We start from the raw sequence: 25,003 nt of genomic DNA, 5'->3' as shown, positions 1-25,003 counted from the left end.
GGGGCCCGCCCCGTGCCCGTGGTGCTCCCTGGGGCCCGCCCCATGCCTGTGGCGCTCCCTGGGCCTTCTCTGTGCCCGTGGTGCTCCCTGGGGCCCGCCCCGTGCCCGTGGTGCTCCCTGGGGCCCGCCCCATGCCTGTGGCGCTCCCTGGGCCTTCTCTGTGCCCATGGTTCTCCCTGGGGCCCGCCCCGTGCCCGTGGTGCTCCCTGGGGCCCGCCCCGTGCCTGTGGTGCTCCCTGGGGCCCAGCCCGTGAGGGGCGGTGACCATTGGTCACGCCCCGCACACTGAGCCCCTTGTGCAATCTTCTGAAGACCTGGCAGGGGCGGGAGTGTATCTCAGAGGTGAGGAGCCGGGCAGGAGGAAGACAGAAAGTCAAGGGGGACATTCCAGGCCTATGAGGCTGGCTCTGGGTCAGACGCTGGACTAGATGGACGGGAGTCTTCCTGGTCTCAGCAGGAACTGAGATTTCCAGGCTGAGCCGTACACTCAGGCTGCGAGCTCCTGAGCCAGTTGTGTTAACAGGAGCTTCCCCCCACTTTTCTTGCCTTGTGTCCTGAACGTAACTTAGCGCCTGACCTCCTCAGCGTCTGTTTATACTACTAACCAGTTGGTTCTCTTAAACTGGGGCATCAGTTGTCCCTTTAGGGATCCTAAGTGTTGAATTTCTTTCTAATTAGCCTTACACGTCCCTCCTGCACCCCAGCAGCGGGTCATTTGGTCCGTCGCAGCTGACGGCATAGCCTTGGGCTGTGGTCGTCGAAGTCCAGGGTGGGGGCTCCGGGACGCCCTCACCAGCTCGGCTGCCCGGCCCCGGGTCCCCAGTGCTGGGCGGTGCCCCGGAAGCCCCAGCAGCCAGTGACAGTGGCCATCCTGGGCTGACGCGGCGTCTCCCCCTCTGCCCCGTGCAGGACCGTGGTCATGCCGATCGCCAGCGAGTTCGCCCCGGACGTGGTGCTGGTGTCCTCGGGCTTCGATGCCGTGGAGGGCCACCCCACGCCCCTCGGAGGCTACAACCTCTCCGCCAAGTGTAAGTCAGGTTTGCGGGTGGCCGGGTGTCAGATGCGCGGTGTGCACACCAGGCTTCCCCTCCAGTGGCCGTGGAAGGAGACTCCACCCCAAAACCCCAAAGACATCTTACTGAAACCACGACACCGGCTCCCCGGAGAGCACGAGGCCTGCGGCAGGCGTGCAGCCAGAAGGCCAGCAAGCCTGGGGCCTGCCCTCTGCTGCTGTCAGCTGGGGCCGGGTCCCCCTCCTCCTGAGGGCTGTCATCCCACGCGGGGCCTGTGGGGGGGCCGGCCCTAAACGCTGTGAAGACATAAAGAGCCGAGAGCAGGCTCACTCTAGTCGGGAGGAAAGACATGTGTGTCCTCCGTCTCAGCAACTCAGGCAGGTGACAGCGCCCCCACCCCAGCGCCGGCCCCAGAAAGGCCTGGACGCCCCAACCCTGACCAGCGACCTGGGGGTTGCAGTGGTCTGGGTGCCTGGGGTTCCGGGGGGACAGGGGAGCCTGTCCCCTGCACCCATGTGGGGAGAGCATGGTGCAGCAAAGAGGAAGCCCAGCAACAGAGCACAGCCTCGCAGAGTCCACCTGCCCAGCCGGGGGCCGAGAGGCTGAGTCCCTGACAGGCAGGGCACCAGTGCCCTCCACGCCCAGCCTGGGGGCCCACGCCCTGAGTGCTTCCTGGGGTCCTTGCAGTCGCCTCCAAGCCAGCGTCACTGTCGCCACCGGAAACGAAACTGAGGCTGGGGGGCTCCAGGGCCTCGCCGGCACCCGCAGCTGCCCGGGGGCAGAGTCCAGCCTCGGGCCCGCTCTGCTGAGCGCCAGCCTCTGTGGACAGATGGGGTCAGGTGGCCTGGCTCCCCGAGGAGGGTCATTCTCATTCTCCGTGGGGAGGGTGTTGGGCTGCACTGCAGGGACCGTGGCTGCTGCAGAAAGCCAGATGGGGATGCAGGAGGGCCCTGGAGGGGCGCAGTGGTGACATGCACAGTGACAGGGCGCAGGGCCCTGGCGGTGACACACGCGTGGGTGTGTTGGCACACCTGTGCCCGGCACTTCAGCCGACTGGAACACCCTGGGCCCTGGGACGGATGTGGCCAGGCCCCAGCAGCTGCCCTGCCCGCCGCCCTGCTGCCTCCCGGCTTCTGTGGTCCCGCAAGCGAGATGGGGGCTCCCCCGGGGCTCCTCCCCGCCCCCGAACGAGATGATTTGCAACATTATAAAATCAAAGCCCCGAAACCATAATTCCTACTCCCACAGAGATCAAAAAGAATCCCAAGCCGAAATCCTCCAGTGGATTTATCACAGGCCAGCCTGGCTTCCATTAGGTGTCTCACTCGGAGTGCCGGCCTCGGGGCCTTGGTAAGGCACTGCAGCGCCCCGGCCGCTTTGGTCCGCTGCCAGGCGCCTCACCCGCCACTTTGCCTCTCCCGTGTCCCCCGCAGGTTTCGGGTACCTGACAAAGCAGCTGATGGGCCTGGCCGGCGGCCGGGTTGTCCTGGCGCTGGAGGGGGGCCACGATCTCACAGCCATCTGCGACGCCTCGGAAGCCTGCGTCTCTGCCCTGCTGGGGAATGAGGTAGGAGGGCCCCGCCCTGCCCCGCTGTCTCGCGGCCTGCGCATCTGCCAGTCACATCCAAGAGGAGGCTTGCCCACCCAACAGGACTGTCTGGTTGTGGCCGGAAGTGGGTGGGCAAAGGGACAGTTAGAAGCCGTGTCTCCTGAGCAGACGGCTCAGCATCTGTCTTTTAAAGGCACTCGCCTTGATGTAGGGCTCACACGGGAACGCCTTTACCTGGTTACCTCCTCGTGGATGGTCGGTTCTCTGGGACGTCCTGAAGCAGGTCCTGGGGGAGGTGTCAGCACGCCATCTTGGGGGCTGGGGCATGGGCCCGGGTCCCTGTGGCTCTCCTGCTGCTCTGACCCTCAGGCGATGCCCAGGACTGGGTTCAGCAGCCCGGCCTAACAGCCGGGCTCAGAGGGAACTTCACAGGGTTCCACGGAGGGAGGCCCACTGGGAGAGAGTTTTCCAGGCTAAAATGCCATTGGCCTGGGATGCCCACGCCCACTGGCACTCCTGGTGGACAAAGCCACCCGGCTGCCAGGGGGGGAGGACAGGGGTGGGGATACTGCCTGGGTCGGTTCTGAGAATCTGAAGTTCATGACAGAAACCCACTCTGTAGCTTCCACCTTGGATTTTGGAACCGTGCTCTTCCTGAAGCTTTAAATGCATCCACGGCCTTGGACACGAGGCCACATCCCAGTCTCCTGACCCCATCAGGGAAGCGTGGGTGGTTCCCACACCCACCACATGGCTTTCTCTGGCTGCTTTTCCCATGGCATTGCCGTGAGGGGCCAAGGAAAGAGCCGCTGGTGTATGGTAGCACTGGCCAAGTGGCTCGGGTCGCCAGCCGGCCCGCGGTGGAGCAAGGCCCACAGTCCACACTCCCCAGACACAGAGGGTCTCGTGGGGGCCTTAGGGAGGTGCAGGCCCATGCAGGAACGCCTGGAGGCTGCTCCCCTCCCCAGGGCCCATCAGATGAAACGGGGCTTCTCCACGTTCGCAGAGTGCGTGGACCCTCTCTCAGTAGGGTCAGGGTTACCTGGTGCCCTGTGGGGTGCCTGAGTCCCGCCCCTGGACCGGTGTGTCCTTCCTGGAGTAGCAGCTCCCAGTGGCCAGGCCCAGGGGCTCACGGGGGGGATCTAAGACTCCAGGCACGGAGGGAAAGAGGCAGAACTGCAGGGCGGCTCCCTGTAAGGCCTGCCTGCGATGCTCCTTAGCCCAGGCTTGTGCTCCACGACGTGGGCTTCTGCTCCCTGAATCGGGTGCGTGCTTCCTGGCACAGACTTGTGCTCCCTGAATCAGACACCTGCTCCCTGGCCCGGATCAGGTGCGTGCTCCCTGAATCAGGCGCATGCTCCCTGGCCCAGGCTTGTGCTCCCTGAATCAGATGCCTGCTCCCTGGCTGGGGCACGTGCTCCCTGGCCTGGGCTTGTGCTCCCTGGCCCGGGCTTGTGTTCCCTGGCTGTCTGCTGGGACAGGCCGCTGGCTGGCAACAGGGGTGGAGGTGGTAAGCTTGGGTGGGCAGGCACCTGGGAGGGCTGTGTTTTCTCCTGTCAACCTCTGCGTGTCCTAGATGGTGTCCATTGTAACCTGAGTCACACCTGGGTCCGGGGGCCTGCTGGAATCTCCGCTCTCTGGTCAGCTTGTTAGCAACACGTGTGAATGTTCTCTGGCAAACACCCGCCTGCTTTTGCTTTCCAAAGTGTGCAGGAGTCTTCACCTTTCCTCTCTTCCCATAAAGCGATCTCCTCACCCCTTTTACTAGAAGGCAGCTGATTTCTATATTCAAGCCGTCTTGAGGGCTTTTGATTCTGAGAGCCAGCTATTTTAAAATAGCGGTAGAGAACTCGGCTTTCAGCTCAGCTGCTCGCGCTCTTCTGACAAAGTATTCCTTTGGTGAAACACATCAAAAAGCAGGAAGCCCTAGTTTTATCGAGGTCTCTTAAAAATCTTTTTAATGCCAGAAAGTTGGAGGGAGCCTCACCCCTCGGCCTTTGATGAGGCTGATGCCAGGCGCAGGGACGGCTCACTCTGGGGTGGGGGAAGCCGACTGTGCACGGCCGGTGTTGGGGGCGCCCGCCCATGGGGGTCAGCAGAGGGGCACGCGCGGGGCTGGGCCTGGAGGGCCTGCCACGCCACAACAGCCATCGTACCAACTACTGAACTGAAGTTGTGTGAATTGACTATTGAACACAAAGCCGTCGTATTGACTAGCTTCAGCTTCACGCCATCTGCAGCCCTTGGGGACGATGACAGTGAGATGTCACTTACGGGAGCTGGGTGGGGGGTGTGCCAAGGACCTGCAGCCCAGGGCAGGGCCCCGGGCAGGTGGGGAGTCGCTTCCCCTCTCACAGGTCGCCCCCAAGGGGAGGCTCCTTTGGGGCCCATTTTCTATTTAGCTGTGCGGTTTCTGGGGGGTCACATGGCACTGGCTCATTGATCCCAAGTCCAAGACCCCGGGCAGGAGGTGGTGGGGGATCAGGTGGCCGGCGGCCGCGGCAGTGTCCCTCCCTTGTCCCACTGCACTGCCTCGCCAGGCCGCAGAGTGGGGCGGCCCCGGGGGGTTAGAAGCAGCGGGTGGACGCAGGAGACGCAGGGCTGACCGAGCCCGCTGTCAGCTTCCAGCCCGCCAGCTGGGGTTCACCTGTGCTCACCTCACCGAAGCGCCCACATGCAGGCCGTGAGGATGGAGCAGGCTGTCCCCCAGTCGTGTTTCCAGGACACGGCTTGTGCTGGGTCGGGGAGGTGGGCCACGTGTCTGAGTTGTGCCCCAGCGGGCCCGTCAGCTCCCCACCTTCCCCCGGAGAAGCAGCCCTGCACCCTCTGCCGGCAAGAGGGGACCCGCCCCGGAGCTCCTGGGCCTCCTGCTGCGGGGAGATGAGGAGCTGAGCCCGAGGTGGGGACCAGAACCCACCTCGGGGGCCCCAGGAGCATCCCGCCACCCTGGGCATATGCCCTCCGCTGTCTTATCAGTGGAGGCTGTCTTCTAACCTTTGTCTGAAGGAGTTGCGGTTTTTTGGTGCCATGTGGTTCATTTTCACTAGTGTTTAAAAACTGTTGCAAACCAGGAATGTCCTCCAAGCCTCTGCGCCTCACTAGGAGGCTCAGGAAACGCCATGTGGCCGGCCCCTGATAGTCACTGAGTCCGGCCCTGTCGCCAGATACAGTCCACGCGCTGAGGCCGCAGAGCCTGAGCAGACAGACGTGCAGGCCCTCCTGCGGGGGAGGGGACCCCACCCACCACCCAGCCCCTCAAGGACCCCGAGGAGGGGATGTCCCGGGAGGGCTCAGCACCAGCCCTGGCAGGAGCGTGCTTCCCTGAGGCCCCCAGAGGAGCTCGGCCAGCAGGTGGGAACCGCAGTCACAAGTGACTGCAGGCGGCCCGGCCCCTCCCCGGGGGAGCCAGCAGGGAGGCTGGGGCTGGGCCTGAGGACAGAGGACTCGGGAGAGGAGGCCGACCAGAAACCCATCTCTGGAAGAGGTCCTGGAGAGGCCGAGAGAGAAGGGAAGATGCAGGAGAGCAGGCTGGGGCGGCCCCCGGGCCCCCGTGGCTCTGAGTACTACAGGGCCCTCTGCCCAGAGGATCCTCGAGATGGGGAGGGGGGATCGCAGAGCCAGCCTTCAGGCAGGGGGTGTGGTCGGCTGGAGAGCCCCCGGGGACGCTGTCTGTCTCCTTGGGAAGAACGCAGGGGCCGGGGCACCTGCCGGGGTGGCCAGGCGTCTGAACCCGGGCACGGCCGTGAGCGTCAGGTCCGTCACAGGCTGGGGGCAGCTTCTGGATGGTGGGACAGGGCGTGAGCCCCTGAGCATGGGCTGGGGGCTCCGTCATCTCTCGTGTTCTCTGCGGGCCCAGAGATGCCCACCAAAGTGCAGTTTCGTTTTCTGGAAAACACACGCTGTGACTTGGGTTCAGCCAGGATTTCGTAAGGACCGTTTTCTTTGGTGCTGTAACCTCTCTGGTTTCTGCTCACTCAGGGTGTGGTGTGAGCTCTTGTAAACTGCAGAGTAGCAAGCCACACCGATACCCACAACCAGGCGCTCTGCACAAGGGTTTTCTTGCGCACTTTCCCCGAGGCTGGCTTTTTAAAGTCCGAGCCTCCTTTCTGATTCGGTTGTGACGTGGAATACACGCGAGGTGAACATGCCCCAGGGTGGCCAGGGGCTCCTGTCTATCACTCGGACTTGGCGTTACCCACAGCCAGCCCTCTGTTCTCTTCCAAGTGAAAGTGAAAGTGAAGTCGCTCAGCCGTGTCTTGACACTTTGTGACGCTGTGGACTGTAGTCCACCAGGCTCCTCCATCCATGGGATTCTCCAGACAAGAATACTGGAGTGGATTGCCATTTCCTTCTCCAGGGGATCTTCCTGATCCATGCACTGAACCCGGGTCTCCTGCATTGTAGGCCGATGCTTTACCATCTGAGCCACCAGGGAAGTCCTCAAAGCCTCTCCAGCTTGGCTCCTTCCAGACACAGGCGGGCAAGTGAAAGCACACAGCCCAGCTCTCCGAGCTTGCTCGGCCGGGCCAAGAGCAGGATGGTGGCCCCTGTCTGCTCTCCTCCTGGGGCCACTGGACACCTCCATGTGCCTCAGATCCCTCTGCCAAGCCCTATTCGTTGCTCCCAGTCGCACCTGCCCCCCAGTCCCTCCCCTGCTTAGCACGGCCTGACCCCCTCTCCCCTGCTTTCCCTACGGCCCACCGCCCTGGCCCCTGCATGAACGTCACCCCTCACCCAAGCTGGCCCCACAGATGCAGGCCCCTGCTCTGCGAGGCCGGGCAGAGGTCTGTCTCTTGGTCCCTGATGTTTCCTAAGTTTGTAGGATGGATAGTGGTTGGTTCTCCCTGGGCTGCTCAGTGATGTCTATTAAATGAAAAATAAGACCCCAGGTAATGAGAGATTTATATTTTAAGAGCTAGAGCCTCCCCCGCTGCCCAGCCCTTGTGTGTAAAGTGGAGGCTGGATGTGTGCTCAGGGCAGACTGATGCCCAGAGCGGCTGAAGATGGGGAGCCACCACAGAAATGGTGGTGGGGGGCAGACGGCAATGTGGGCGCCAAGGTGCTCACCGGATGTGACCCAGGCAGAGGGTGCTGGAGGAGGGCCATGCAGCCCCCTGGAGGGTCAGCCCCCAGCCACATCCAGGGCCCCCTGGGGAGGTTAGACGTGGGGGTCCCCCCAGGACTGGGAGCAGCAAGACCTGGGTTGCATTTTAGAAAATTCCTGGCATCGTGCTCTGACACACCTCTCTGCCTTCAAGTGATAGGCATTTTATGGAATGAGTTATTTTCTAAAGAACTGCTTTTTTCTTAAAAGGGATAAAATCCTAGCAAACTATCAGAGTTGTACTGCAACAATAAGGCCACAGCTGTTTATGCCACAATGAGGACCCCAAACCTGAAAGGCGTGTTTTCTGCTCCAGCTTTGTACCCACAGGGGACCTGGGCTCTGCCCTTGGTGGCCCGCTGACAAAGGTGCTTAAGGACACTCCTGTCTTCACAGGGACACCCCGTTCTCATGGGGACCTGCAGGTGTTCCTGGAGGGGCTCCCCACCTGTATCTGCTCTCTGGCCCAGGACTCACCAGGTTGGCCCAGGTTGGGAATTACATCAGGGTCCCACCCTGTGCAGTCAGCCATGGCCAGAGGGCAACTGCGTCCCTGAGGCAGATCCCAGTGGAGGGAGGGGTGGTCCCACGTCTACGAGGTCGCATCTGAGTGTTTGTCCCTCAGGCCCTCAGTAGTGGGGGACCAACCTCAGCAACATGGCATCTCACATTTGACCCTATCAGTCTGAAGGACAGCACAGCACCCAGTTCAGCAGAGGGGTCACTTCCTCGTTCCTCAGAGGCTGAGCACCTTTTCATGGGTCTCTTGGCCACTCTGCCTTTCTCTTCCAGTTTTTTGCCCATTTTTCTATTAGACCATGTTTTTCCAATCTATTTTGGGGGGAGAATTGGTTGGATGGGTGGGTGGATGGCTAGATGAACTGGTGGATGGATGGATGGTTTGGTGGATTGATGGATAGATGGGTGGATGGATGGATTGGTGAATGGATGGATGGGTGGGTGGGTGGGTGGATAAATAGATGGATTGGTAGATGGATAAATGGATAGATGGTGGATGGTTGGATGGGTGGGTGGATGGATTGATGGATGGATGGATGAATTGGTGAATGGATGGATGGATAGATGAACTAGTGAATGGATAGATGGATGGTGGATGGTTGGATGGATGGATGGGTGGGTGGGTGGATAAATAGATGGACTGGTAGATGGATGGATGGACAGATGGGTGGATGGTTGGATGGATGGATGGGTAAATTGATGGATTGGTGGATGGATGGATAGATGAACTGGTGGATGGGTAGGTAGATAGATAGATGGATGGATTGATGGATGGATGGATAGATGAACTGGTCAATGGATGGATGGTTCAGTGGATGGATGCATAGATGGGTGGATGGTTGGTTGGGTGGGTGGATGGATAAATGGGTGGATGGTTGGATGGATGGTAGATGGTTGGATGGGTAGGTGGATAGATAGATGGATTGGTGGATGGTTGGACAGATGGATGGATGGATGGATGGATGGGTGGGTGGTGGGTGGTTGGATGGCTGGATGGGTGTATGGATGGATAAATGGATAGATGGTGGATGGATGGATGTGTGTATGGATGGGTAGATGGATGGATTGATGGATGGCTGGGTAGATGGACAGATAGATGGATTGTTGGATGGTTGAATGGATGCATAGTTGCATAGTTGGATAAGTGGATGGATGGTGGATGCTTGGATGGGTGCATGGATGGATAAATGGATAGATAGTGGATGGTTGAATGGATGGATAGATGGGTGGATGGATGGATTGGTGATTGGTTGGATGGATGAGTGGTTGGATAGATGGATGGATGGATGATGGATGGTTGGAGGGATAGACAGACTGATGGACAGCTGGGAGTACCCTCTTCTCTGTAATAGTGAATGTAGGGTCAGAATAATCTGTTCCTTGACTGAAAGGGCTTTCCAGGGCCATGGGTCTCCTTTGGGCGAAATTTTTAAGTTTCATTAAAATCAGTTAATGACTGATTTTGTCATTTTTTTTTTTTTATCCCTTCTTGAGTAAATTTCAGAAGATTACATTTTACCAGGAACTTTTTCTATCTCGGCCAATTTTTCCAAATTATTGACTGAAGTTAACAGCGTTCTTGTGCTGTCTTTTATCTCTACTGTTCCTGTAGTCACGGTCCTTCTTATCCTAACATGTTTACCTGTGCCTCCTCTCATTTTTGTCACCAGCACTACCAGAACTTAATTTTTCATTTCAGTTTTAAACGATAAAGTAATCATGTTTAATATATTAGAAGAAAGATACTAATGAATGATGAACCAGAAATCGCTGAAACTGAAATGGGATGTTTTAAAGAGAGCCAAATGGAATTTCTAAAAATGAAAACATATTAGCAGAAAACAGAAACTCGGTGAGATCAGCTGGAGAGAAGACTAATAACCTGGAAGGGATGTGTGTGTGCTCAATTGTGTCTGACTCTGTGCCACCCCATGGACCATAGCCGGTCAGGCTTCTCTATCCATGGGACTCTCCAGGCAAGAGTACTGGAGTGGGTTGTCATTTCCTTCTCCATGGGATCTTCCCCACCCAGAAACCAAACCCTCATGTCCTGCCTTGGCAGGAGGATTCTTCACCACTGAGCCACCAGGGAATCCCACAGCCTGGAAGCAACAGCTGAAGGAATGAGGCTGAGCACAACCCAGAGACAAGGGGTAGAAGCGGGCTTGTAGAGCAGATACAGAACCAGAGGGATGACTAAAAGTGACTGATGGAGGCACCATCCTCAGCTCTGGAAGGCAAGGGGCCCAACCCAGAGTTAAAAAAAAAAAAAAACGCTTGCATCCAAGGTCATCTGAGTGACTGCAGGACCACGACGACAAACAGGAAGCTGTGAAAGTAGCCAGAGAGAGCAGACAGGCAAGCCACAAGGAGCAGTGTTAGCCAGACACCAACCGCTTCACAGCGAAGGAAGCAGAGGCAGTGGGGCAAGGTCTTCCGTTGTCAAGAAGAACCTGCCAGCACAGAGCCTCAGGCCCAGCGGGACTGTCAGCCGTGGGGCTGGGGTGGGTGGGACTAGAGAAATAAACTGGGAAAGCTTGACCCATGAGACCTTTTCCAAGGGAAACTCTGTAGGAGGAAGCTTCAGGCAGAAGGACGACAGCCCAGGCAGCTGTCTGTTGAGCAAGACGGGGGGCGTCAGTGCAGGAAAGCCCGAATCAACAGCAACTCCAGGAGACAGTAACAACGATGCCAAGTCAGTGAAAGTAAAGAAAGAAACACAGTGAGGGCCACGAGCTGTCAGTCAGGGACGACAGGGAACTTGGCCGGGCCCTGGAGCAGGGGCTGCCTGTGCAGCAAATGAGCCCACAGGGCGCTGGCGGCTGCAGTGCATTTGTGAGAAGCAAGTACTTTGTGATCGGTTTAACCCCGCGTGCTGGGCGGCTCTGTGGCAGACACCCGGCGCACCCTGTGGCCATCAGATGGGCGGGCCGTGTGCGCCTCCCCACTCCACCTGCTTCAGGGACTTCAGGGAGAGCTCAGAGCAGAGATGCTCACACCCTCTGTCCACCTTTTCTCTGATCATTGGAAGAAAACCCTAAAGGGCAGATGTGCTTGTCGCTCAGTCGTGTCTGACTCTTTGTGACACCCTGGACCGCAGCCCATCAGGCCCCTCTGCCCGTGGGATTTCCCAGGCAAGAATACTGGAGTGGGTTGCCATTTCCTCCTTCAAGGGATCTTCCTGACCCAGGGATCAAACCCACGTCCACTGCTGGGCAGGCGGATTCTTTACCGCTGAGCCACCAGGGAGGGCCAAAGTGGGGATATTCAAGCCCTGTCTATAAAACCCTGGTTTACAAGTGCGATGAAACTGATGTTTCCGAAAAGTCATCATCCCTTCCCCTGACGCTGTGCCATGCATCCAGCAGTGGAGCCCACGCCGCCGCCCCTCTGCACCAGCTGCCCCTGGACACCAGCCAGTGTCCTGCCTGCAACAGGCACCCACGAACGTACCCGAGAGCCTCCTAGGGGAAACACCTTAAGGAAAATAAGTCTACTTCTGTGAAAACATTTATGTAATGCCACAGCCACCTCTGGCTTTTTCAAGCTGTCTTCTCTGTTAGCACGTACACGTGAGGAAGACGCTGATCCGGACGTCCCATCTGAACACACACGGGGATTCTATGATCCAGACGTCCCATCCGAACACGCACGGGGATTCTACTGACAGCCTCAAATTCACCATGTATTCTTCTTTCGTCCCCAGCTCGATCCTCTCCCAGAAAAGGTCTTACAGCAGAGACCCAATGCCAACGCCGTGCGGTCGATGGAGAAGGTCATTGAAATCCACAGTAAGTGGCCTGGCCCAGGGCTCAGGAGGGAGACCCCCCCACCAAGGGAGGGGCCGGACTCCACAGCCCTTCTCCCACCTCCCCACCCCCCACCCCAATCCCCTGCTTCTCTCTCACCGCCAGTACCGTCCCCAGACCTGCATGTTGAGACGTGGCTTTCAGGGCGAATGTGATGAGCCGGTGACTCTCCTCTCACCCCCGTTAGCATCCCGACAGCCTGCCACAGCCAGGTCACCAGCTCTGCTTTGTGGGGCGAAAGAGCTGGGGTTCAGGGGGGGCTTAAGGTCCCTTCTCCAGGCTCCCTGCTGACAGGCTGGGACCCGCGTGGAAGCCTGTGTCCTCGGGTCTATCCTCTGCCCTTGGACCAGCGAACCCCACTCCATCAGTTCAGAGCACCCTTGGCCCAGAGTGGCCGGGCCCAGGAGCCCAGGGGCTGCACACAGCCTGGGACTTCTGCCCCGCCTTTGTCCTGGGTCTGTGGGGTGGCCCCATCACAAGTGTCTGTGTCCGTGGGCGGGACCCAGGGTCTCCCTGCTGTGCACTGAGCTCCTGGCCTCCTGAATGAGGAGCCCCGAGGCCCAGGAGACACCAGGAGGCTGCCTGCACCCACCCCCATCATCTCGGGACTCCCGCTGGGAGTCAGGAAGTGCCCATCCCAGCCGCCCCTCCCTGAGGGAGGGACCCTCCCAGGAGCCCACCCCCACCCAGCTGTCCTGCCCCTGCAGGGCCCAGTTCTCCTGGCCACCGGGAAGCTCTTCCAGACGGCCACCCTCTGTGAGTTTCTAACCAGGCCACCTTGTGGTCTTTGGAGAGCGTGGTGCTTTAAAGTCGCCACCGATGGGTGCTGCTGGAACCCCGTGGGTCCAAGCGCAGGGTTGGGGTCCCTATCTGAGCAGTCACTGCCCCCACTTCTGCAGGCCAGTACTGGCGCTCCCTGCAGAGGCTTGCCTCCACCGCTGGCTACTCCCTGGTCGAGGCCCAGAAGTGTGAGAACGAGGAAGCCGAGACTGTTACTGCCATGGCCTCGCTGTCTGTGGCGGTGAAGGCCCCTGAGAAGAGGTGAGCACGGACACTGGCCGGCCGTGGGTGCTGCCGCCCTCTGCGGGTGACCTGGGTCTTTGCTCCCGGGTGTACTGGGGGCATGTGCTAGCTCAGCAGAGCCGGGAGTGTGTGTCCTCACCCTGGCCCCAGGACAGACTGCACGGCCACCTCTTTCCAGAAGCAAGAGCTGGAGAAACACTTGAAGGGCGTCTGGGCCAGAAGGAACACTTCCCTAGGGGAGGGGCGGGGGTCGCCGGGAGTTGAGGGGGCGGGTTAGCTAGGAGTCGGGGCGGGGGTGGCTCGGGGTTGGGGGCGGGAATGGTTCGGAGTTGGAGGGGGCAGAGATAGCTAGGAGTCGGGGGCTGGGGTGGCTCGGAGTAGGGGACGGGGTGGTGGGAACCTCGCACACCCACCTTCCGCACACCCACCCTCTCCTCTGTTGCCACCGCGCCCCCGCCCGCCCCAACAGACCCGACGAGGAGCCCATGGAAGAGGAGCCGCCTCTGTAGCCGCTCCCGCAGCTGCGGGTCTCTTGTTTGTCTGTCTCCGTCTTGAAGCTCCGCCGAGAAAAGTTGCTGCCGCCCTGCGTCCTGCCGGCCTCCTCCGAGCCCGCGGGCGCGGCGGGGCGAGCCGCAGCCGGCGGCCCTCTGCCTGCCGGACCCGGGCAGACGCCGGGACGCGCGGACACACGGACGTGCGGGAGCGGGCGCTCCGGGCGCCCCAGGGCAGCCGCGGAGGGAGGGAGCCCGCGGGGGCTCGTGGCAGAGCCGCCTGCCGAGCGAGCCGACCCGAGGAAAAGAAAATGAAAATCAAAGATCTCACGACACAAAACAAACTTGATTAAAACTGGTGCTTACGGTTTGGTGATTCCCCACAATTCCACAGTCTCCGTGTAAACCACTCAACTCATCCTGTAGCTTATTTCTTTTTCAGAGAAAAGTCAGCCGCTCCGGCGCTGGCCTGCCCCTGCACACTCCGGGTGCGCGGTGGGGCTGGGACGTGGAGCGGGAGAGCGGTTAAGGAAAACAAAACTGGACAAAAGCAGAAATGTGAGCCCGTGCGGCTTTGGTTTCTCAAAGCCGACGGAAGATGCGCGTTTGTGCCTTTTTTTTTATTGCTCTGATGGATTTTTGTGGCTGGGTTTTCCGAAGTCCGAGGAACAATGCCTTAAGAAAAATAAACAGCAGGAGTGGGTGGGACCGCTCCCTGTGGCCGGTGGGCCGGAGGCCGGCTCGCACCGGCCTGGCGCTTCACAAGTGGTCCCCGCCACGGCCAGCAGCTCTGGAGGGCTGAGGTCCTGCCACCCTGTTTCACTTTATTGCTGTTGAAGAAAAATGGAGGTAGTTCCAAAATAGTGGCAAATACTGTTGGGGGTTTCGAAGTCCAACAAATTTTAAATGAATCCAAAGTGTTCTTTTTCTCGTACATCATATAACAATCGAGCATCTCCATTTGGTTGTGAAGCATGTCCTAGGCACACTTTCAGTGTTACGATCGGAATGCTTTTTATTAAAAGCAAGTAGCATGAAGTATTGCTTAAAATTTTAGGTATAAATAAATATATATATATGTATAATATATATTCCAATGTATTCCAAGCTAAGAAACTTGATTCTTATGAAATCTTGATAAAATATTTATAACGCATTTATAGAAAAAGTATATATATATAAAATAAATGCAGATTGTAAAGGTCCCTGGCGAATGAACGGCTTGTGACTCAGCTCTCAAGGTGCTTGTGGAAAGGGATCTAGTTTGAAGCTCATGTTATTTCTGAACTCCAGAGTGGAGAGCTTTCAATCACAGGCTCGCCATGGGACACCTGCCCTGCAAGATTGTACCTTCATCTTAATTATTTTCTGACCTGACCCCTCCCCACTCCAAGCCTCCATGCACATGTGTACCTGATAAGTTTTTATAGCAAAGGATATCAATTTGCTGTTGATTTTGTATGAACTTTTTCACAAAAAGATCCGGAATAAGCATTGTTTTGTGAATTTTACATTTTTTCTCACCATTTAGCAGTTTTCTGAATGGTAATAACGTCAACCTTTTTTCTTTCTAAACTTTTGCTTGTACATTTTTTTTAACTTTGGAAGGTATTTTTTTTATTATTATTATTATTTTCATTTTGTTTATTTTTGTACAGTGAGCACAGAGTTTATTTTCAGAGTGAGCACGGAGGTGCAGCAGGGTCTGAGGTCTGCCCGCCTGGGCCCGCCTGTGGCTGCACGTAGAGCATGGAGCCTTTCTTTGCCGCCCGTGCTTTGTGGGCAGGGGGCACCCTCGCAGCGCTGAGCTGAGGGGCTTGCCAGCCACCACGGGCCATCAGCATCCATGAAATTCACGTGTAAACGTCTCTGACCACGTGGTCAGGATAGCATTTTTCACTTGGCTTTTCCAAACAGCTTGTAAACTTGTCAGCCACGCATGGGGCCAGGGGGCCGGTGCACCCTCCCCAAGCTCTTCTGCGGCAGCCACGTGGCAGGGCCCTGGCTGGGAGCAGCAGGCCTGAACTTTGAAGCCTGTGGCCGCGGGGAGCCTGGATCCTCGCTGCCTGGTGACCCCGTGGGGACAGCAGACTCCCCATCAGGACGTCCATCCTTGGCTCTTTTTTTTCTCTTTGACAGTAACTGAAAAGGATCACTTTTTAGTGGTAACTCATTTTCCAGCCCTCGAAGCCACCAGTTTCATTCCAGAGTGTGCATCGGGTTCTGACGAGGAAGCGCAGACACAGCTTGCCCATGGGTAGGGAACCCCAGCCAAGTCTCAAGTCTGGTGACATTTACAGGGTAGCTTCTGGAAGAGACTCTGACGCAGCCAGACTTGGGACCAAAAGAGTCCAGATTCTTGGACCGGCCTGGTCGTCAGGTTGCTGTTGGTTGGACTCAAGACAGTGATCAAGAGCAGGACAGGAAGGTCTTGGGCCGTGTCTGGTGTTCCCTCTCCTCCTGGCCCCTTGCCCTGAGGCCCAGCTTGGTGGGAGAGCTGGAAGCACCCAGCCCCCGACAGTGGAGGCAGGCCCCAGCCAGTTGTCTCTGCTGGCCTCCTGGGATGCCCCTCCCCACCCCCGCCACCTGCCCACTTCCGGTCGGCCGTGGCTCTTGGGGAGAAACACGTCACCTGATGTTTTTACAGGTGATGGGATAACAGGTGACCTTGGTGGCCAAGTTCCTGTTGGAAGGGTTTACTTCTAATCTCGTCCAACGGAGACCTCCTCTGCAGAAGGCCCGCCGGGGCCGTTTTCGTTGTCAGCTCGCTCCAGCTTCACAGGCGTGCTTAAAGCAGTTCCGTGTACCTTTTGTTTCCTTTGAAGACACACTCAGCCCTTCTCCACAGCCAGCCGTCCGGGGCAGAGGGCGGAGGGCCCGCCCCGAGCGCCCACCGCCTCAGGGAGGGCACCCACACCTTCCCGCTGTGGTCCCTGGACCTCTAGCCTTTTTGTTCCTTTTTAGAGGCCTTGGGGGCGCTGGCCGGGGGTCAGCAAGTGAGCACTTTATACCCCTTTGCAGGAAACCCCGTGATGCCGCGGACCTCGTGTCCCCCTGCCCTCCGGGCCTTCCAGCTGCGCCTCCGGGCGCCCGAGCCCCACCAGCAGGCAGCCGTCCCCCGGCCGCCCCCGGCCGCCTGGGACTAGCCGCCCCTCCGGTTCCGAAGGGCCACTTTGTCAAAGCGTTTAGGTTTTTCTTGACTTCCTTTCCAAGTTTGTTTCCAGAGGAAGGACCGTTTTGTCCTGGTTCTGACACGAAAGCAAGTCTGGTTTTTGCAGCACTAAACAATGGAGTTTCTTGTTTTTAATTTTCGATCGGAACATTCCTCCTTTCCTGGTCACAGCCACATGCTCATTCCATTCTTCTTTTTGTAGACTTTTGGGCCCACGTGTTTTACGGGCATTGATACATATATAAATATATATATAAATACATATGAATATATTTTTTTAAGTTTCCTACACCTGGAGGTTGCATGGGCTGTACGAGCGGCATGTCTTTATATTGTATACGGATTTTGCACGCAAACGCGGCAGCTTGGGGAAGAAGAGAAATGCCTTTCTGTTCCCCTCCCATGACATTTGCAGACAACAAAAGATGGGGATTTTTTTTTTTCTTTCTGTAAAACAAAACCTTGAAGGAGAGTGGGGGAGGGGGGAACGTTTGCGTCTTACTGAAGTTATTCTTAAGAAATTGTACTTTTTATTGTAAGAAAAAATAAAAAGACTACTTAAACATTTGTCATATTAAGAAAAAGTTTATCTAGCCTTGTGGCATACCAATAATAGAGTTTATTGTATTTATGTGGAGACAGTGTTGTAGGAGCCTACGCGGAGGTCGAGGTGGACCGCCTGTCTCCCGCAGTTGCTCTGGAGGAATTCTCCCCATGGGGTTTCTTCCCTGGTCCCCCCCTCCCCGGGGAAGCCGCGGCCCCTGCGGCCCTTTCCGCACAGCCGAGCCCACTTTTCCTGACTTGCAGGCGATGGACGGCTAGGATTTCACTTGACACTCAGCAGTCATGAACTGTGCTGCACTGTGGTTTAAAATCATACTTTGCATTGAAAGGACACCATTTCTTCCTTGTAATGAAGCAGAGCTTTCACAGCTCAGCTCACTTTGTGTCTTTGACATGATTAGAAGCCTCCTGTTGAAGGAAAAAGAAAGCAGACATTTTCTGTTGGTGGTTGTTTTTTCTTTTTAATCTTCTTTTTGGTGTGTGTGCTCCACAGTGGAGGCGCTGCTTTCCAATTTATGAGAATGACAAACATTATCATGTGTCTGTATAAGAGGGGGCTGACCCTATTCACCCAAGAGCTCCTCATGGTCTGTCGCAGAAAACGCGGTGGGACGCGTTCCCATCCCCCCGACGCCCGCTTCCCGCTCCTGTGGGCGCCACGCGGGCGGCAGAGACCAGTCTCCTCTGTAACTTCGCATCCGTTCTCTCTCGATTGTCTGGACCTTCCCGGGGTCCTTTCCCTTTTTCAGTGGAGTTGGAGATTCTGTCCTTGGTTTTCTCATTCTTGTTTCATTCTGTGTGGGGGGTGGTTTGCACCGACTGCGGTGTCCTCCCCCGACGGCCGGCTCCACTTCACCGGAGTCCAGTATTTGTACCTCATCGTGCGACTTGTCACTCTTGTGGTGTAAATAAAGAGCATTAATTGCCCTCCGACCCGTGGTTTCTGCCGTGTGCTCTCATGCTCGCCGGTTCCGTGCCAGGGTCCCTGCAAGGGGCGGCAGGGGCAGGGCGGCACCTGGGCACCAGCCCATCAGCAGCCCGGCCACCTTCCACCTGTACAGACAGCCCACAGGTGTATCTTCACTTAAATGTCCAGTAATTCAAGTCCAGTAATTCTATTTTCTCCCCAAAATCCTGGTCTGGAAACAGCCTTGGAAGGGATCGAGGCTGAAGGGAAAGGACCAGAGGCTGGCCTCTCTGGAGCTCGGCACTGTGTCCCTGAGGCTGTGAGCCTGCAAACACAGCCACCTGCACGTGGCCACCGTACCTCTCCGCCCGTCATACCCTTCCCAGGCGCTCGCATCCAGTGACATAACTGGGGGAGGTGGGGAGGGTCCAGTCCCATTGGCCCCAGACAGAACGACTCAGGGGCGCCTCAGCCCGCCCCCAGCTGGGCTCTCCCTCTGCCAAGTCATATTTCCTTCCTCACCCTTTCTCAGCTGTCGACCCCAAGGACGCTCTTTAAAAAATATTGTGCTCACCAGACTCCACCCAGGGTCTGCTTTCTGGGAACCCCAAATGCTACACCCAGGGGCCTCCAGGCCCCCAGTGAGACCTATGGAGCACAACCACCTCCAGATACAAGCAGAGCTGCCCCAGGCAAGAACCTTGGAGCTGGAGTCACTGAGTTGGGGGGAGAGGCGGATATTTGTTATGCAGCATCATTGCAGCAATAGCTGACTGATGCAGACAGTGTCAAGAGATAGGAGGCTCCAGTGTAACCTGAGTCTTTTCATGCTTTGCTGGTATTTATGACGATATATTTATTAATTTACGCAAAATGAGAGGATCTTATTCCAATAGGAATTCTGTTTTCCAAGCAGATTCAGATATAAAGAAGCCTTGAAAGAGTGTGTCCTTTCCAAGCTCTAGGCAAGGAGATTTGTGAGGGCAGCTTTTCTTCAGATTTATTTTTGCCCTGCAGGTTTTGTGTGACATCTTTTGGATAATTTTTATCTGAAAATTATTTTTTAATGTATGTTATAAAGCACTGATTTTTTTTTAAATCTTTTGAAAGTGTGAAATACCTCAACCACAATGAGTAGAGAAAATAACACACGTATGAGTGCCCATCCTTCAGGGTGAGCACACAGTCACACTTTGCTGTGAGCATTGCGGTAAATAGATGCGGGGGGGCGCAGGTCAGCTCCGTGTCCTCTTCCCTTTCCTCCCTGGGTAAACGCTGCCCTGGAATCGGTGTGTGGACTCTGTGTCCATGTTTCTGCATCTTTGCTGCATTATTTTATCCCCATAGAAGTAGAAATTAGTGCGATGGTGCCGGAATTTTCTGTAAATGCCTTTTTCATCCATAGTGTGTTATTGGGCTCACCTTATGGGCTTCTCTGATAGCTCAGTTGGTAAAGAATCCGCCTGCAATGCAGGAGACCCTGGTTCGATTCCTGGGTCGGTAAGATCCCCTGGAGAAGGGAACGGCTACCCACTCCAGTATTCTGGCCTGGAGAATTCCGTGGACAGCCCATGGGGCCGCAAAGAGTTGGACATGATTGAGTGACTTTCACTCGTACTTTCTACCCATGCGCACACCTCTAGAAACTCACTACAAGGGCTGCATGCTCGTTCACTGAGTGACCCGCACGCATAGCCCAGCCCTCCTGACTTAGGCATGTAGCTCTCACCGCGTGGTCTCCCCCACACACCGCGCTGCCCTGGGTATCGTGGGGGCTCCCTCTCCAGGGGAGTTGGCCCTGCAAGGTGTCAGCTCTTGTTAAATCAGAATGGTCACTCCCCATAGCGGTTCACCGACTTTCGCCTCCACCAGCACTGACTGAATCAGGAGTCTGGCCAAATACAGAGCAGCAGAAAGAGGGGTCCTGAGACCATATGTGTCCCCAGTCCTTCTTTCACTGCAAACACCCCACGTCTGTGGAGTCTGCACCTCTCCCCACAGACAGGGCGACTTTGAAGCAAATCCCAGCAGCACGTCACCCACCCACCTGCAAATATTTCAGTAGACATCCCTGGAAGATAAGGACTCTTCACAAACATGGCACAATACCATATCATGCTTGAAAAATGGACAATTCCTTCACGTTGTCCAGTAACCAGCCAAAGCTGAGGTCTCATTTTTCATCTTGTTTCCTTGCTTGTTCTTCACAGTTGGTTACAGTGCCTACAGGAAAAAAGTAAGCCCTGGAAGGTGACAGTTTCAAAAGGAAAAAGTTTCCCATTCAGTATCTCAGTGATACTAAATATTTCAACCAAAACTGAAAGGGTGATATTACATGGTTTAACTCAATATGTAAGACTCGGAGTTTAATTTTAAAATGCACTTAGCATTCCTGTTCAAAATACACCCTTAGCGGGCTTAAACTGTTGTCTTGGTTTGAATTTAAAAGTAACAACAAATTTTATTTCTCTGCTGATAGCGCGAGCTCCAGTTTGGAAAACGGGGATGAAAAGTGTGCATTTTGATTCATGAAAGTGTTGGGATTCATGCACAAAACTAAACCAGTGGAGCATTCCCGGTGTCTGAGGCCACTTAAAACCCCTTTATCTGGTGTTTGAGTGTATAAAAACTGGGGTTCTCCTCGCCCACTGCTCATGGATCAGGCCCTGCAGCAACTCCACTAAAATTTAACCCCCACGTCCCAGGAACCCTTGGAGGAGGCGGTGTGGTCATACCCATTTATCCTCGAGGAAACTAAGGCTCAGAAAGTTCAAGTACTTTGCCCAAGTTTGCACATCAGACATGGGGTCCTAGACGCAGGGCGGTCCCCTTGCCGAGCCTCTCGTGTGAACCCCTGTCTTCTGCCCCTGCAGGCCACACTCTGACGCACAGGCCACGGCTGACTGGAGAGGGTGGAGGACCCACGGGGACCGATGCCTGCGGTGTCCGGACCAGGGCTGGTCCCCTCCGCACGAGGATGCGTGGGGCCGGTCCTAGGGGCACTCTGCACACAGCCCAATGTACAGACAGCTGGGCAACCCCACCCCCACCCCAGGGAGGGATAAGGGCCTGGGCTGCTCCTCTCTCCACCCAGCCATCCTCCCTGAGATGGAGGCAGGCACAGCATCCCTGGGTCCAGCCTCCCAGCTGTGCTCAGACCAGGTGCCCCGAAGCCCCAGCCCCCGTGTGGCGGTGACGCTCAGATCTCAGCACCACCAGGAGGCCCAGGCACTGTTGGGGGCTCAGGCCGTCCCTCCCAGAGGCCCCACATGTGGAGTCCCTACCAGGCATCCTGCGCAGGCCAGCTGCGGGCAAAGCCCACCCTCCCTCCAGGAGAACGTCCCTCCAGGCCTCGCCCTTCCCAGATCCCTTGCCCGAAGGCAGGTCGGGCAGAGAAGGCTTGGAACCAGGGTGTGACCTTTGACCTCATGGGACTGCAGTTTTCTCCATAAAAGGAACAGGTGAGCGGGCGGCCCCTCAAGTCCTCTGCTGTCCCCACAGTCGAGGAGAGGCTCGCGCTGCTACCGGAGCTGGGCTTGTGCCTCTGTAACCACTTCCCTGCGGTATTTTCCTAAGGGCAGAGTTGCTGGTGTGACTTCAGGTCAAGATTTGAATGGAAATTAGATGGGGTGGGGGGGATTGTATGCAAATGACGCCCTCAGCTCAGTTCAGGGAGGGTGTGAGGACCAAGCTCCTCACTGGCCAAGCCTGGGTTGGGGATGGTCAGGGCTGCAGACAGACCTGTTTGCAGATAGCTGAGCCTCAACCTGGTAATTCCACTCCAGGAATCGGTCCCAGGGACAGAAATCTAATCACAGAAAGTGTTTCCTGCGCAGAGATGCTCACTTCAGCATTATTCAGTGGAGAGCTGGAAACACCTGGACATATTAATGTTGAACAGTCGGGAGTGGGCATATGCCTGGTTGCTGGGCACGTGGTGGTGGCACCCCTGGGGCTGGGCTGACCGACACTGCTGGTCACCACACGGAGCACATCTTTTGGGGCCAGAGGGTAGATGAAGCACCATATTCGATGTCGACCTGATGAAGAAACCCAAGCTGGGACTTTGAACTTGGCATCCAAACAGGACGGGGAGGGGCCGTCACAGTATACTGAGGGCAGTTCTTTCCTTCTGTGATAGAAGGAAGTATACCAGCTCCGAGTTCATCTCATTTACATTCATGAACAACGACCCTAAAGCCATTGTTGACTTAAAAAATATACGCACAGTGTGACAGTTGGGAGTTAAGGTTCACTTGGGCAAAGTGAGGACTGCGGTCCAGGAGACAGCACCTCTGATGGCTCTGAGAGGCTGCTCCGGCCGAGGAGGGGAGGTCAGTGTATGTGGTTTTGATGAGGGGGGAGCACACACAATCAAGCACGTGCTGCTTTGTGGAAGGTTGCTCCTGGTCACGAGGAGCAGATATGATCATGAAAGATTTTAGAGCGTTTTCTGCATTTCTAGTATAAGGAGATGCAAGAATTAGGCTGATCAAACCAGCTCCTGAAAATACCTATCTGAAGACCCGTTCTGCCTGTTTTCCCAGAGCACAGAGGCCTCGTTTCTGCTGTGCACCCTGACCTCCTTTCAGGGGCAGTTGACGGTCAGTAGCTACAGAAGTGCCTGATTTAATCCTCGTAGGGGTAGATGGCCAGTGTCCATTGGAGCTGACAACATGTTTCCCAGCTTCTGTCCCACAGAGCCGTTTCCTTAAGGAGTCGGTTAGCTGTTCTGGAGGAAAACCGAAAGTGCAGGGAAAGTGGTTTCTAGCACATTCCCCAAGCTCCGCCCAGCCCGGAAGGGCATTCCCGCCCACCTCCTGTGTGCTGAAGGCCTCGGAGGGTCCCCCTGGGGCACAGCCCCTGAAGAAGCCAGCTGCCGGGGGCGGGGGATGGGGGGACATGGTGCAGGACACCAGCCGCAAGGCAAAGGCCCAGGGGAGGCAGCTGAGCTGTCATGCAGGACCCCTAGGAGGACCACCTGAGCACCGCCCAGCCTCCGAGGGCTGCCGTCAGCACTGTGACCGCCCTGCCGCAATGCTGACTTAAGAATCAGTTCAGTTCAGTCGCTTAGTTGTGTCCGACTCTTTGTGACCCCATGAATCGCAGCACGCCAGGCCTCCATGTCCATCACCAACTCCCGCAGTTCACTCAGACTCACGTCCATCGAGTCAGTGATGCCATCCAGCCATCTCATCCTCTGTCATCCCCTTCTCCTCCTGCCCCCCAATCCCTCCCAGCATCAGAGTCTTTTCCAATGAGTCAACTCTTCTCATGAGGTGGCCAAAGTACTGGAGTTTCAGCTTTAGCATCATTCCTTCCAAAGAAATCCCAGGGCTGATCTCCTTCAGAATGGACTGGTTGGATCTCCTTGCAGTCCAAGGGACTCTCAGGAGTCTTCTCCAACACCACAGTTCAAAAGCATCAATTCTTCGGCGCTCAGCCTTCTTCACAGTCCAACTCTCACATCCATACATGACCACAGGAAAAACCATAGCCTTGACTAGGTGGACCTTTGTTGGCAAAGTAATGTCTCTGCTTTTGAATATGCTATATAGGTTGGTCATAACCTTCCTTCCAAGGAGTAAGCGTCTTTTAATTTCATGGCTGCAGTCACCATCTGCAGTGATTTTGGAGCCCCCCAAAATAAAGTGTGACACTGTTTCCACTGTTTCCCCATCTATTTCCCATGAAGTGATGGGACCGGATGCCATGATCTTTGTTTTCTGAATGTTGAGCTTTAAGCCAACTTTTTCACTCTCCACTTTCACTTTCATCAAGAGGCTCTTTAGTTCTTCACTTTCTGCCATAAGGGTGGTGTCATCTGCATATCTGAGGTTATTGATATTTCTCCCAGCAATCTTGATTCCAGCTTGTGTTTCTTCCAGTCCAGCGTTTCTCATGATGTACTCTGCATAGAAGTTAAATAAGCAGAGTGACAATATACAGCCTTGACGAACTCCTTTTCCTATTTGGAACCAGTCTGTTGTTCCATCTCCAGTTCTAACTGTTGCTTCCTGACCTGCATACAGACTTCTGAAGAGGCAGGTCAGGTGGTCTGGTATTCCCAACTCTTTCAGAATTTTCCACAGTTTCTTGTGATCCACACAGTCAAAGGCTTTGGCATAGTCAATAAAGCAGAAGTAGATGTTTTTCTGGAACTCTCTTGCTTTTTCCATGATCCAGCAGATGTTGGCAATTTGATCTCTGGTTCCTCTGCCTTTTCTAAAACCAGCTTGAACATCAGGAAGTTCGCGGTTCACATATTGCTGAAGCCTGGCTTGGAGAATTTTGAGCATTACTTTACTAGCTTGTGAGATGACTGCAATTGTGCAGTAGTTCGAGCATTGTTTGGCTTTGCCTTTCTTTGGGTATGGAATGAAAACTGACCTTTTTCAGTCCTGTGGCCACTGCTGAGTTTTCCAAATTTGCTGGCATATTGAGTGCAGCACTTTCACAGCATCATCTTTCAGGATTTGGAATAGCTCAACTGGAATTCCATCACCTCCACTAGCTTTGTTTGTAGTGATGCTTTCTAAGGCCCACTTGACTTCACATTCCAGGATGTCTGGCTCTAGGTCAGTGATCACACCATCGTGATTATCTGGGTCGTGAAGATCTTTTTTGTACAGTTCTTCTGTGTATTCTTGCCACCTCTTCTTAATATCTTCTGCTTCTGTTAGGTCCATACCATTTCTGTCCTTTATCGAGCCCATCTTTGCATGAAATATTCCCTTGGTATCTCTAATTTTCTTGAAGAGATCTCTAGTCTTTCCCATTCTGTTGTTTTCCTCTATTTCTTTGCATTGATCGCTGAAGAAGGCTGTCTTGTCTCTTCTTGCTGTTCTTTGG

The 25,003-nt window shown here is 55.7% G+C and overlaps 1 protein-coding gene across 5 annotated transcripts in view; it reads left to right on the top strand.

Annotated features, from left to right (window-relative positions):
• HDAC4 (histone deacetylase 4) overlaps positions 1-18,177 on the top strand; it is a 296,637-nt gene extending 278,460 nt beyond the window's left edge. For all 5 annotated transcript variants that reach the window (XM_027538100.1, XM_027538103.1, XM_027538102.1 and 2 more), the window contains 5 exons: positions 910-1,028; positions 2,447-2,580; positions 11,892-11,976; positions 12,894-13,035; positions 13,487-18,177. In XM_027538100.1, coding sequence (XP_027393901.1) covers positions 910-1,028; positions 2,447-2,580; positions 11,892-11,976; positions 12,894-13,035; positions 13,487-13,526 — 520 coding nt within the window. In that variant the 3' untranslated portion in view covers positions 13,527-18,177. The remainder of the gene's footprint in view (positions 1-909; positions 1,029-2,446; positions 2,581-11,891; positions 11,977-12,893; positions 13,036-13,486) is intronic.
• The last annotated feature ends 6,826 nt before the right edge of the window (positions 18,178-25,003 follow it).

The sequence above is a fragment of the Bos indicus x Bos taurus genome, chromosome 3 (genome assembly GCF_003369695.1).
Source record: "Bos indicus x Bos taurus breed Angus x Brahman F1 hybrid chromosome 3, Bos_hybrid_MaternalHap_v2.0, whole genome shotgun sequence".
Taxonomy (NCBI): domain Eukaryota; kingdom Metazoa; phylum Chordata; class Mammalia; order Artiodactyla; family Bovidae; genus Bos; species Bos indicus x Bos taurus.
This window is presented reverse-complemented; position numbering and strand designations above follow the sequence as displayed.